Source organism: Argopecten irradians, chromosome 7 (assembly GCF_041381155.1).
Source record: "Argopecten irradians isolate NY chromosome 7, Ai_NY, whole genome shotgun sequence".
Classification (NCBI taxonomy): domain Eukaryota; kingdom Metazoa; phylum Mollusca; class Bivalvia; order Pectinida; family Pectinidae; genus Argopecten; species Argopecten irradians.
The window spans coordinates 14,246,484-14,262,096 of NC_091140.1; the positions used below are offsets into that span (position 1 = coordinate 14,246,484).

The 15,613-nt window shown below is 36.0% G+C and overlaps 1 protein-coding gene across 4 annotated transcripts in view; it reads left to right on the plus strand.

The window, feature by feature from the left end:
- Positions 1-15,613, plus strand: part of LOC138327622 (CAP-Gly domain-containing linker protein 1-like) — a 119,014-nt gene that overhangs the window by 13,669 nt on the left and 89,732 nt on the right. For 2 of the 4 annotated variants that reach the window (XM_069273876.1, XM_069273880.1), the window contains exon 1: positions 7,572-8,053. The exons of 1 other annotated variant lie outside the window; for it this stretch is intronic. In XM_069273876.1, coding sequence (XP_069129977.1) covers positions 7,988-8,053 — 66 coding nt within the window. In that variant the 5' untranslated portion in view covers positions 7,572-7,987. Of the gene's footprint in view, positions 1-7,571; positions 8,054-15,172; positions 15,332-15,613 lie in introns of those variants that run through there. One more of the 4 variants, XM_069273877.1, reaches the window with a different exon arrangement.

Genomic DNA, 15,613 nt, shown 5'->3' on the forward strand with positions numbered 1-15,613 from the left:
TTTTTTTTAGGTTAAACCCTCATTTTTATCCACAGCCGTGTAGATTTGCTTCCAATTAAGAATACAAAGAAGTATTTAATTGATTTATGATGGAAATATTTGCGTGGGAATATTGCGTAGGATTGCTTTCCTGTATGAAGAGCAAAGGGCAACTGCTATTCTGCTATAAGTAGACCACTTTCAGTTATAAATAGACTTGGTTTCCTTATATTATGCAATTTGGCAAAACTTCACCAAAACATCATAACTGCTTTTTCTGCATTGTTAGGCCTGCAGACGCCTATGTATGTACACATCACCTTCTCCATAGAGTGTTTCGGAAGAAGGAGAGAAGAGTAGTACTGTACAATTGCATATATCATATTCAACCTAATAAGTACTGTATCCCTATATGTGCCCCTAATATTTCAAGTTTCAATTTTACTTACCAGGGTACTTTAAATTAAATACAGACAAAAATATGAAAACTGTGTTGGTTTCTTTTGCAAATTAACTTATGGTTTATTTTGTAGAATTATTTTATGAAAGCTAATCCAAAATTTATTTTATTAAGGTAGCACCCTGGGCGCTTATTGGGTCAAATTACACTACCATATTGTGGAAAGGATGTAAATATAAGTTGTATCATTGACTATATGGTATCCTTTGTCCATCTTTTTAACAATATATGACTAATGCTATACATATAGAAACGCTGGATTGTTTCCTTGACAAAGCAGTCATGAGTCCTGTTCTGTTATAGCCCTGTCATTTGAGTATAAGTTGGAATATAACCGGACCCTGATGATCTATAATTCTCTAACAGACGATCCCCTAAGCAACATGAGGGTGATTCCACACCAAACTTGACTCCACTTCCCTGTACTTACAATCAAATAATCAATTTACTAGCCCCATGACATATTTTGACAGTAAAGGAATCATTTCATGGAGAAGATAATTAAATAAGACAGATATTAATGAATGTATAGAAGCTGTAAAGGTACTGAAAAGTTTCATGTTGTCATGGAAGCTGAAATTTTATATATTATTCACAATAATGAGAAGATTCTAATGTTCTATTTAGAAGGACACCTTCCCACACAAAAAAAAACCCAGACTGTATAGCGTTCTGGTGACAGTGACAGGAAGTCTTGGGATTATTCTGTAATGGCCAGGAGGAGGAAGCCTACAATTGGTAGATGATTGGTTTTGTTTGCATGACAGTACCATACAATACTGAGTGAGCTGAAGCCATTTATGTGCAGTCATTAGCCATTAACTATTGGGAAATGGATTCTTCAAATCATGGTGCAGTCTGGGCTAAGACGTCTGAGTTATGTGATTCTGTAGATATTCTAAAATTGTCTAAAACATGGAACGATGCAAGATAGGATGAAATTTTGTCTGGAAGTGTATAATGTCCACAGATTCTACTGTACATGATTAAGTATATGTCCATAGTATCAGCCCTACAAAGTGTCACAGTAATAAGCTTAATTGATATGAGATGCCAGAGTTTTGAAAAGTAGATGTCCTAAGTAGCAGCCTTATAAGAAATATGCTATAGTTGAGGGCATGCACAATAGATGTCTTGGGGTACTGGTCCATTATGTAGTAGGATTCTTCTCAATAGGGTTTTATAATACTAAATAGGGTCCCTTTATATAATAGTGGAACTAAAGAAAATAAGCAGTGTTTGTTTCATTTTCTGTGCTTAAAAAGATAATGGGGACAGCATAAATGCAAACTTTGTCCAATTTAATAATATCCTTAAAAAGATGCAGCCTTAGGATCAGCCCTAAGAAAATTGCCAAAGTAATTAATAATGTCCTTAATATCTTATTTAAGACTTAGGGAATATTCTTGTATCTGTAGCAATTCTATGCAGCCCTAAGAGATGACACAGTTTGAGGACAGGGGATTCTCCATAAGTTGCAGTGATCCAATATTTAAGGATAGAAAGGGTGTTGTTAGTAGCAACCCTTTGAGATACCAGAGGGCAGTAGATGTCCTTAGCACATGGAGCAGTCCTAAGAGATATGCCACAGTTTAAGGGCAGCATACTTCCCATAAATACTGCTGCAGTGATACTATATTTAAGGGCAGAAGTTGTTCTAAGTAGTAGTTCTAAGAGATGCTAGTGTGGATGTGTTAGGTGGTTTTCAAAGAATTACTGACACCTGTTGAACATTGGTCTGCTGTTGTGGGCCGTTTGATCCTCTGGCCTCAGCCAATTAACGGTAAAGCATGCTACCATGTAAGACATTCACTACTTCTTCACATTGTGTGTGTCCCAGGTATTGGTATTATTATGGTCTTAATGGAGCCACAACATTTCCCTTGGTCAGAACGTTGACTTATGTGGACCTATTTTGTAGTTTTAAGCATTGCTCAGAGGAACACACCTGTTTATGAGACAATAGATCTGCGTGTGGCCTCCCCAATTACTTTCTGAGATTGATTGCTAAATGACCTTGTACTCAATTAAAGTTATTTAAATTTAAATATCTAAAATAGTAGTTCTGTTTATGCCTAAACATCACCCAGTGGACTTAAGTTCCCCAAAAATGTGGTAAAAAAGTTCCCAAATCTGAGGTATAGTTTCCTGAGTGGGTAAAAGACGCTTAATCTTATTTTGGCTGGCATGAGACGGGCCTTCTTTATATTCAATAAAGCATTTTCAAGAGCTACTATTTAAAAATAAATAAGAAAAAGAAACAGCAACAGCAAGTGTGATTTTATGATAAAATGAAACGAAATCATCAATCTGCAGAATTGGAAGATACTAAAATTTTGATCTGCTTTATTTTCTTTAAAATATTGAAAGAAAAAAAGGAAATATTGAATTTTTTTTTCTTTTATCTGGATGAAAGAAAGTGACAGAAAGTTGTCAGCGTAATCAGTTCTGTGTTTTGGTACACTTGATAGACAAGGAAGCAGTGGTGCTAGTAATGTATTGATTTCTGCTTTGAAAAGCTGTACTCTTTGAACCAGCTAATGATTAAAGATGGCTGGAGTTCCAGAAACATGGACTGTTTGTTTGGGAGTGACAGCTGTCGGAACATCGCTGTCTGTACTCTCAGCTTCATTTAATTAACACAAACACATTATACTGAGGTGTGATGGTTTAGATCTTCACATTTATATATTGTATTACAATGAACATTCCACACATCTTGCTGTCTTTAATAGTTCTAGAAGATTGGGTTCCATCCTCCAAATTCCTTCCATATCTAGTATTGTGTGAATTTCAGTCCAAATGCTTTGGAATCCTTAGACTAATGAATTTTGATTGGGTAGTGTGAAGTATAATGACCTTCCACATCTGTTCCGAATGCCATTGTGAGGTAGATTGCTGGTATTGTATAATGGTGGTGCCTGAGATGATGAGTTTGCTGTTTTGAATCTCGGCCACTCAGTGGTTCCCAGTGTGTTTACAACTCCAGCAGGAAGTAAAGCGAAGCTGCATGGACCGATTTCTATAAATAATTCAAGGAATCTGGAAAGCATTTTACACCAATGCACTTTCGGAGCTCATGAAGATCTGTGCACTGAAACACTGGAGATGTTAGAGAGAAACAATCCAAATAATTACACAGGATATAACAAAAGTGGTTGTCTGCCCTTTGCTCCTGAACTCTGCTACGTATATCATTCTACCATTGAACTTCTGTAAACAATACTACAGACACTAACACTGAGACTATATGCTTCTTAGTTCTTTAGGCCAATATGTAACATACAGATAGATAAAGTTAAATAATAAAAAGTTGTCATCAGTTTTTTTTTTGCTATCAAAATTCAAGTTTACATGTGGTTGGCATTGAAATGATCATTATCCACAAACTACTGAAACACAGATATATATGTCTGGTGGCAGGAACGAACTCTGGTTAGAATTCCTGTGTATCTAATTTCACATCTTGATGTAGACTTCATGGAAATGCAATGATCAGGTTGTTATGGATCTACCATCCATAGAAATAAATCAATTGTGCCAACATTTTGTGGTAATTAGATGCCTTGTGTTTTCCGTGCTACCAAAATAGTTACTTTTAGGCTTTGGAAAATTGACTTAAAGTCTAAAATGGCTTCATTTCAATACCAAAAGAAACTCAAATGAAACTATCTTTATAGCTATACCTTCAATGTTACACAATTGAAATCTTTTGAACACCTTGCAACCAAGAGGCTTTGAGACATATAGGTCTGTAGAATGCTTACATGTGTAAAACTCTTTCATATTTGTTAGATTGAATCACCTTGACATTTTCTAAAGGTTACAGTGATCAATTGCAACTTTTTACTTGAAACTCTACCTTAATGATATCGTAGGCCTGGTAGATGGTAGTCAGTAGTAAACATTAGATCTCTAGAAGATAGGTTATTGCCCATTGAACACTTGTTTTTCTTCTTTAGAATAACCAAAAAGTTAAGGGTCATGATATATTTGGTTAGTGTTACTATGTGACAGAAGAAAAAAAATATCAAAGTCAGCTGCAATAATTCCATACAGATCTTATTTACCAAAATGTGTGATTGATATTGCTTTTAAGTTTAGCTCAAACTTTATTCAGACTCTATATCAAAATTTCTTGCTTGGGATCACAGGTATATAGGTACAAAGGTCCAGGTCATTGTAACTTTGCATATTTTTTTTTTTTTTTTTTTTTTTTTTGGGGGGGGGGGGGGGTGTTGGGGGTGGCTACACATTCACTCCAAAAGAGTTGTATATACAGACTGATGTGGAGTTTTGCCTTTAGAGATACTTATTACAATGTGATGTCTAATTCCTCAGAGTATCATTAATTTAATGCTCACTAACAACCTTGACCCTATAAAACATTCCTGTCTGTCACTGAAATGGCATTGATTCACACATGATCTTAGTGCAGAAATCAAAATCAATTCCTGGAGATAAAGAAGAAGCTGAGCTTCAGGTCTTCAGCATAGGTATTTGCCTTCATGGATTTGTAACTGAACCTTGATGTTCTAATTGATATAGGGATAATTGTATCCTATCACTCTTCACAGGCTCTGGAAGTCTTCGGTACACTGGTTATGTAATGAATTAATGAAGTATAAAAATCTGAAGTGAAGAGATAGGGAATTACGTTAATGATGGGCTGATAAATATAGAGGCGGTTACCCCCTAATTCTAGTACGGCTCCTCCTCAGCACAGCATACATACAGGTGTTTGTGATTTCGGCATGCAGACTCGTGCATAAGCAAGAACCAACATGTCGGACTAGCGCATCCTTTTTGTGGAAGGAGCATTAATAACTATCACTTAGGAGATTTGGAGAAAGTGTGAATCAGCTGACATGTGCTACTAAATATCAAGAGAAAGACAAAAAAATCTGTTTGAGTCGACCACTTGTTTTTTGGTAGGGAGAGTTGTCCTAGCTATGGGATTGCTGATATACTGTTATATTGTTATGTTATTCAGCCAGGAATGTTGTTTTTCTGAGGGTAACTGAATCTGACTTTGGATTATATCCAGGAATTATGGGCTTTGTGTTCCTAAAACACTTCCTCGGTAGCCTCACTGGACTTATGTGTCTTGTATTGTAGGGATCTAAAAACTGCAACGCATAGAAACGGTAAGTGTATCAGTGAAAGTTTCTGAAACTTTTGTTATATAGAATTCAGAAGTTTGATGCTTTTTCTTTCTGAACAGATACAAATGATTTAAAAGCTGATTTTTTCTGTGAGCAGATAGTGACGTGTATTAGTAGCATATTGATATAATTAGAATCTGCCTATTGTGACACCTTTTTATACTGATCAGTCCACTGTTTATTATGAGAGTTTTTTTTCTCTCTTTATGCAGGTACCTATATACCCAAAAATAAAGTGACCATCATTCTTAATGGACCACTTGTCTAAATCAATTAGTCAACTGTAGCCAATTGGCTATAATGAGTAGATATAATTGGAACCTGATGATAGTTGACACCTATCTATAGCCGCCATCCATATTTCATAAAGGTGACATCTAGGTAAAGCGTCTATTTCATGGAGGCAGCGCCTGATAACCAGAATCACCTCTCCATATTGACCACCTGTCTTATACCAGGGGTATGTCAACATCTTTACGGGGAGCACTTGTCTATACTGACCATCTCACCATATTTCAAAAGGAAATTCCTGTCTCTATTGACCATCTTTATAGTCATCACTTTATTTTAAGTCTAAGGACTTCCTATCTCTATATGTATATGCCACTTGTCTAAAATGTAATTGAAACAATTGTCTGTACACATACAAACACACTAGACTTTTATAGTGTTCTCCATTACTCAGGCTGTAAACTGGTATTATCTTTATGACCATTTCCATTTTGTATACATAACATTGGAGTAGGTATATTGACAACAGATGACTATAGAGAGAACAGAGTGATGTAATAGTTATCATTGCTAGATGTTATGAACAGAATCTGGCTAACTAATCATGATAGTAAACATTAACGCTTCACCTGGCAAATATCTTCAGCTCATATTTAAAGTGGAACAATTAAAAAGCAATCATGCTCTTTTTGTTGTTACAGAAAATGATTTTTGCTGTTTTCTTTACATGGAGTACCGTTACGTAAACAATTTTGTTTTACATTTTAACACTGTAGCCCACTACCTTTAGATCACAAGTTTCAGTCCTGCTTGAGACAGTAATGTTTGGTACTGCCTGTATTGATTTGGGAACTCTGGCTTTCCTTAGTACCATAACATTTTTGTACTCTTATTAAAGACAGCTCACTACCTGAACCTTGGTTGAGCTACAATGAGACAATGCCCTCATATCTTAATAGTTTTTTCATAGTTCTGAGTTGGTTTGGTTAGTTTTGTTGTATAGATGTACCCCCATTTCAGAACATCTAAAATTCAGGAAGTGGATAGAAAGCCAGAGTACCCAGTGAAAAAGCCTGCCCTATGGTCAGTACCTGCCTCATACAGGTTTCAAACTTACAACCCACAGTTGGAGGGCTAGTGGTAATATGTTGAAACCCCTTACCCATTTGTCGGTTCTGGCCCCTGTATTGGTCAGATAACTTTACCATTTAATTTGATCATTAGATCCAGACACTGATTATCTGTAGTGTTGAGATTTTAAACAATGGTACATGGTGATCGGAATGCAGGTCATACCACAATTAAATCATGATATGTATCTCTTAAAAAAAATCCTGGGGAGTACGTTATTCAACGATCAACACCTTTAAGAGAAATTATTACATTGAAATGAAATCATTATGTCTTTCATCAAATCAATATTTTTTTGTCTTCAATATTTCGATGACATAGATTTAGCCAATCCCATAAACCAGTAGTTTAGGTTCAGATCTTTTATCTATGTAATTTTTTTGTGTTAATGACCTTTGTCAATTCTTAAATGTGTTTTATATATGAATTAAAGTACCTGTCTATGTATATTTGAACCCATAAACATCAAAGCTTTGTAGTAGTAACAATCGGCAGGAGTTGTAATGTTTAATCGGACCACTGGTTTTGATACCTGTGTTATCGCCTGGTTACTTCAGGGATGAGTTGGCCCAGTAAATACCCTGTGTTTTACAACTAATCAGGGTAGAAAGCTTGACAGTTTATTCTACCTGTGTTGGTGAATGCCAGAAACAATCGTCGCTCACCTTCCCATTCAAGTCTACAATAATACTCCTTTTCATTAAGGATTAACACGGTTGGTGAGTCTAGGCGAGACAGCGTTACAGATTCAAGCTGAGAAACACGGCTGGAAAAGTTTTACACCATAGAAATTTGGATTAAGTGGATGAACGAATTCGGATGGATTCACTGTTGGAAACATGGTATTCCTAAAAAATGTTGAATAATTTGTGATGTAGTGTTTGAACAACATGATTATGTGTGATTTACTGGGATGTGTAATATCTCTGTGAGGGAATGTCTCGTCTCGGAGGAAGCGGGTAAAGATGGTGTGATAGCTAGGATCTTACCAATGAATCGTGAGGATTGATACAGTACATAAATGCCGGGAGGGGAAACCAACCTGGAGGAGACTATTGAAGTGTTAAACCTGGGGCTGAATGATGAGGTAGCTATTAAGGATGAAATGTGTTATATCGCTGACAGTGAATAAGTATTTAATTGAGTAGTGTTTTTTGTTTCATTTGTCTTTTCAGCCAACAGTACATGGTCTCGAGAACACTTCTTTAGGGCAGTTTGAGGAGTAAGAATGTTTTAGAGTTTTAACCAACAAGTGTGTCATTTAATTGTGCCATATGAGAACACGTGTGAAAGGTAGTTTCAAAGATAGTTTCAAAATACAAAACTATCTAATATGGGACCTCTCCAAGAGTAAAATTTGATGTTGAGTCCATCTTCTTGCTCATTGGTAGGAAATGGATATGATTTAAGTGATCCATCTTTGAAGTAATGATTTGTGCTTCAGCTGGTATGAAGGAGACAGGACTAAAGCTTACCTTCATCCTTTTTTGAGTAAATTATTTGTGATTTAAATCTGCAGACAACATGGTTGAATTGGAAGTAGACATCTCATTGAATCTGATGTATGTGTGACTGTCTGTGACAATGTGATGGTGTATTCCGTATCAGGTGTTAAACTGTTAATTAGTCAGGTGTTATTATAACCCATGTGTGGAGTTAAGTGGAACTAAACTGCTCAAGTAGCCTTATCACAGCCAATTATCAGCTGCCGATTCACTGATTACAAATGGAGTGTGTTACAAGGTCTTTTAGTTAATGTTATGGTGGCGTAACACTCAGCTGTCGGCAGGGCTCAGATCGTGTGATTATAGAAAACACGGAGGCTGAGTCAGGGATCAGTGTAGAGGTATTGGAGGGTACAAAATGGGAAATATTTCAGGGAACGTCGTGTAGATTTATAGAGACAAAATAAAACATGGAGACTGTGTCACTGATCAGTGTAGAAGTATTAAAGGGTAAAAAATCGGAAATATTTCAAGGAACGTCGTGTAGATTTATAGAGACAAAATAATACACGGAGACTGCATGTGTCAGGATCAGTGTAGAAGTATTAAAGGATAAAAAATCGGAAATATTTCAGGGAACGTCGTGTAGATTTATAGAAACAAAATAAAACAAGGAGGCTGTGTCACGGATCAGTGTAGAAGTATTAAAGAGTACAAAATCGGAAATATTTCTGGGAACGTCGTGTAGATTTATAGAGACAAAATGAAACACGGAGACTGTCACAGATCAGTGTAGAAGTATCAAAGGGTAAAAAATTGGGAAATATTTCAGGGAACTTCATGCAGATTAAGAGACAAAATTAGAAACATTAATTTAAGCAAGGAGAAGGATTAGAAAGGTTAGAGATTAATGAAGAGTCTGTAAAAAAGTTTGGCCTTTATGGAACTTCCCATTGATTATTTATACATTAGTGTTGGTATATCAGCACTTTAAAAGCTAAAAAGAAAACAGATGATCCATATATATAAATTATCAGAAGAACTTTATTGACTCATAACTCTTTGTGGATTAGCTTCAATAATCAATTCTGTATATTGCAGAGTTAACTCCCCTCTGGGTAGGTACTCATTGTGACATAATTATTTTGTGTTATTTATAATTTCTCTGAAAGATATGATGTTATACTCATAAACACATGACATATCAACATCTATATGAAAAAGCAGATAATATGTAAATATATATACAAATACTGACATTCATTGTCACATCAATTGGTTTACTGGAATCTTGATGTTTTATTTATAACCAAATTAAGATGTGATGACCTTGACAATAAAACCCTCAGAGTAACCTCCACCTGATGAAGCCTTTAAGCTGGTGCAACATCCTTGAACTTTTAGTCAATAGCAAATTAAAGCTGCTGTTTTTGTCAAACTTGCTGTTGAGCAAATTCAACTAGTTGAAAAAGATTGGTGAAAATGCTTTTAGACATGCAATGCAATCTGTGTGGTCTAATTAAAATAATTAAAAAGTTGTTGATGATGAGATGAAGCCTTATTAATAGCCAGAAACGTGTATTAACCTGCCTTGCAGAAATAACTGGCTTCAGTCCTTCAATTGCATGGCATCATGTGCATGCAGGACAACACTTCAGACCAAGATATAAATATTCATACACACATACACAGCTATAGATATTCCTAGTAACACACATGTGGTGCATATGACATTAACGTGGAGTACAATTGATGGCTAGGAAAGAACTTGTGCTTTTGATATAAGGTAGAGAGTGGATGAAACCCCTGATGTATAGATCTGTATATCTAGGTATCTGTATACCACCTCCTTGATCTGAGACCAGGTGTTAGACTCTCAAATCTCAATCTACATGTGTATATAACATCTTCTTCAGGAATGCACACATGGTGAAAGTATATCAACACTGCATTCAAGTGTCATTTAGTATTAGCTATTTTTTGACAGCTACGGGAAACATGGTTGGTACATGCAGTTGATTCATGCAGGCCTTATAGACCCTTTTATCACTATAGTTGGGACTTATCCTTGAGATGCAGGTCCTAGCTATGGACTTTTAGATGATTGTAGTTGATCTTGTCTGAATGCATGCCCCATGGACCATTCCTTTGGAACCTTTAAATAGACTTGTATAGTTATTAGCTGTCCTTCTGTTGCATGCCCATTGGAACTTTTGAGTTGGTAGCTGCTCTGGAGTTTCTAAGGGCTGCAGTGGTCAAGTGGTTAAGATGTCTCGACAAATCACCACAAGCCCTCCACCTCTGGGTCACGAGATTGTATCCCATGTGAGGCAGTTGCCAGGTACTGACTGCTGGCCGTTGGTTTTTCTCTGGGTACTTTGACTTTCCTCCACCAACAAACCTGGCACGTCCTTACATGACCCTGGTTGTTAATAGGACTAATAAATAAACCATAGAGTTAAAATTCTTTTGGACCCTTTAATGGACAGGTATAGTTAGCAGCTGTCCTTGAATTGTAGGTCCTATGAACCTTTTGAGTTAATAGAGTCTAGCTATCCTTGATGATTTGCTATTCTTGTGAACCTTGAATTTCTGATCACTATAGTGGCCCTGCAGGTAGGGCGTTAGAATTGTACCTGCTGCCCCTATTGCATGATCGTAAGAGGTGACTTAATTTAGGATCTTATTTTTTCTCTTCTTCCTAACTGACTTTATCTTTCCTAATGCCTCCCTTGGCACCGCCTCACTTTTGGCCTTGAGTTGAGCGTTCGCCCCTGTGAGGAAGGCTCTGGGTTCTGTCCCCTGGCCGAGACACACCAAAGTCTATGAAAGTGGTAGTTTCTGCTCCTGCTTAGCGTTCAGCATACAGCGAGTGGGACGACTGGTTCGCCCGTTGTCAGTATAATGTGACCGGGTGGGGTGTGTTGCTTGGTGTCTTCGGCGGCATGCTTCAGTGATATAGCACTATAAAAAGGGCAACAGTTCCACTATACAAGAAGACACAACACGAACATACCGCAGCCTCCCAGTACACTCACCTCGCACAACATACACGCAACACACTGCATACATGGGAGGCCGTCCTTACATGACCATAGCTGTTAATAGGACGTTAATAAATCAAACAAACAAACAAAAGTTAGTAGATTGTCCTTGAGATGCAGGCATTATGGACCATTTGGATCATTAAAGTTGGTATCTTGTCTTATGTGTTTATGGGATGCAGGCCCTATAGACTCTTTTAAGTTGGTAGCTGTCTTTCAGGTGTAATTGCTATGGACTATACATATAGATATTGCAGTTTGCGTCCTGTTCTCATGATTCAGGCCCTTTGGACCTTTTGGATTAACTGCATCATTATCTTCTGTTTGACTGGACCAAGGTTAACCACCTTAGTTTTCTCTGGTTGTACTTGTCTTGTACTTGTCTCTTTTGTCTTTGCCAGACACAGATGGGAGTCCTGATGTTCTACACAACCTGATATGTCCAGTGTTGTGGTTGGGGAGCCAGTGTTTCAGAAGCTGTAACATATCAGCTCTGATGTTTATTATGCTAGGTTATATATTGTTTGCCTAGCTTCTGTCAGTTGTAATGAAAAGTGACATGGTTATAACTAAAATAGAAAAGGTGAGACCTCTAGGTAATAAAGATGTGTCAAGTCTAAGAAATATGACCTCATTCCAAAGCTTCTAATTTACAAGGTGACAAAAATAGCATTGTCAAAACCTATACTGTAAACAAAATCATGTAGCTTTTGTAAAACATTTTTGAAGTGAAATATTTAGAAATATATAATATTATTTTTCTTATTAGCCTACATTGCAAAATGGAAATGCAGACTAATCTACAAATGAATGTAAACCATACACATTATATCTTTATATGTAATGTTTATTTTAATTCAGAACTCTCAACAAATAGGTTTTTCAGTGGGTAAATTAGAAATGAGCTTGAACTTCACAATAAATGGCACGAAGCAAATATAGTATTTCTGTGATATACTGGCTTACCATTGTATATGTCTAACATCTGTCATGTAAAATGAACTATAAAAGGCAATATTCAATTTCTTCATTTGAATTAATGCTGATGTAAAATGATATATGAAAACAATAAATAAAAAGTGAAGGGAATCTTTGTGTGCACAAATATCATTACTCTCCTTGAATGATTTATTCCCCTTTGATAGTGGTGGAATGAATATAATGATTTATTCCCCTTTGATAGTGGTGGAATGAATATAATGATTTATTCCCCTTTGATAGTGGTGGAATGAATATAATGATTTATTCCCCTTTGATAGTGGTGGAATGAATATAATGATTTATTCCCCTTTGATAGTGGTGGAATGAATATAATGATTTATTCCCCTTTGATAGTGGTGGAATGAATATAATGATTTATTCCCCTTTGAATAGTGGTGGAATGAATATAATGATTTATTCCCCTTTGATAGTGGTGGAATGAATATAATGATTTATTCCCCTTTGATAGTGGTGGAATGAATATAATGATTTATTCCCCTTTGATAGTGGTGGAATGAATATAATGATTTATTCCCCTTTGATAGTGGTGGAATGAATATAATGATTTATGTCTTGCAGTTAAAAACAGTCACTGGCTCCAAGCATATAGAACAACAGCTTAAGCTCCTGTGAATGATTTAGATTTAGTGACAATTTAACTATGATGATCTAAACCTTCAGGCAAACACATAGTTGCAGGGAATTGAAATAGCTGCATGTAGTCTATGAAAAACCTAAAAATGTATAAAAAAAACACTCGGAGAAATGTGAGATTGGTGTTTTAAGTATGGTTGTTATCAGGTATTGGAGGCAATGATATCAATGTTTCATCTGTTTGTACTGATACTTCATTATAGCCTGTGCATAAATCTGATATGAAGAAATGTTTACTTTCTATCACAGATACACAATGAACAGTAATTACCTCTCTCTATCTATTAGACACTGTACCATTACAACACTATTCATGAGTTTGCATCCTTCCAAGACAAGAGTGTCACAAGATCTGAATCAATAGAAAGCTTATTACATTACAGACAATGGTTGCCTGGTAACAGTCGTCATGACATGGATATGTCATCCATCTAAGGTCATAGGTCACTATGACAAGTGTTAGACCGTTGAGCTAACACTTCAGATTATTTCCGACTTCTTCAATCAAATTGGCATATAATTTGATAAACCAGTATGATAATGTGATAGAATCTGTTCTTTGTCTGCAAAACCCCTCTTTTGCACTTGTTTTCAGAGAATTATCATCAATCCTGATATTGTAATTGGCATTTTCTTCTGATGCAGAATTCTATGATATCATCATGTGGCAATGTCTTTGAGAAAATTAACGAATCCAAAAACGATCTGAAAGTTATCGGTAGTAGGCTTTGTGACTCCACTGATATCTGTAGGAACCTACAAATGAAATTTGAATCTTATAAATAAAATTTTTAGGGAAGTTATATAATATACTTGGGAAGTATAGGACATACTCTAAAACTATAGGAGATATTAATATGATGTAATGTGCACTAGATACAGGAACTTGTAATGTTCTTTAATGGAAAGTTTATAAATATAGGCCTAACTACAATCCAAATTATTGACTGGTGTACATGAAAAAATGGGCTTGAGATGGTGGGCTTAGAACCAGACATATTGTAAATACTTGTGTTGTAGACAGACTTTTTATGTGGTGTTCAACGTCCTATTAACAGCCAGGGTTATGTAAGAATGTGCCAGGTTTGTTGGTGAAGGAAAGCTGGAGAACCCCGAGAAAAAACACTTGAAATTAGAGATTACAAAATATATATATTAATGACACAGGGACTTGAAATGTTGTGATCCTGCATAACTGAGGCACAGGGACTTAATACAATTATGTTCTGATCATATTCAACTGAGACACAGGGACTTAATGCAGTTTTCTGATCATATACAACTAAGACACAGGGATTTGTAGTGATCTGTATAGCTTATATACACAGGGACTTGCGATATTCTAATCCTGCCTAACTAAGACACAGGGACCTAATACAATGATTTAATCCTGCATAACTTAGACTCAGGGACTTGCGATGTTCTGATCCCGCTTCATAAGGCACCTAATAGGCACAGGGTATTTCAAGTTTCTAATCTTGCAGAACTTACGACACAGGGACTTGTAATAGTCTGATCCTAAGAAGATTATACAATAGCCTTGTGTAGTAGATTGTGTGTTGGAGAGAGTATTATGGGTATGTACAGTATGTGGCCTTGATGGGAATACTGCCAATGTACCTGACTGATAATGCCTACATGTTACCTGTAGTATATACTAGTGTGGGGTCTAATGTACCTCCTAAATACTCAGACAGAGAAATCCTGGTAAATACATGGTTCATCACAGGTTACGAAGAATACTCCAACTCTTCACAGTGACTCTGCATTAATAGTGTGAACATCATTTTGGAGGATGAAATTCTAGTGTTGATAAAAAGTCCTTTAATTTCTACAGGGATGTAAACTTTAATACTAATAATTCTATTGAAGTGAAGAATTTACTGTAATATTTACTGTTATTACAAAAGTAATAATGAAAAATCTATAGCTAAGAAGAGGAATAATATTTTCTACAGAAAATAAAAAATATATTGGAAAGAGATACCAAAGAAAGTAAAAGGTATATGAATTATGTTCACAGGAATTTTAAGTAGTGCTTCTCGATCAGTATTATACAGCCTTAGTTTGCATGGAACTTAATGACAATATGGAGATGGAATAAGAATTTCTGATATTCTAACAGTTGTCAGTGTCCATCTGGGAATGAGGTCTGCATAAAGACCAGACAATTATGCAAATTTGACCAGAATGGAAGTTGACTCTGAGGACGATCGGGATGAGGATTTATATGATTATTGGGTAAGTCAGCCATATTGGCCTACTAATTCAAGCTTATTGTTATCCATGGTCAGATGCAGAAATCCTAACAAGAAATGTAAGATGAAGGGCTATCATCCAATTATTGATAACAAGATTCACTTCACAGTTTGCATGTTGATGTAGAAAGTTACCGTAAGCATTCATTCAAGACTAATATCTTAGATCCATATGGATTCTTTCTTTTGCCTAAATTTTTGGTCCTTGAATGTTTGTGGTGACCATATGTTGCTACATTTGTAAAAGGACCTTTTGAATAATGTC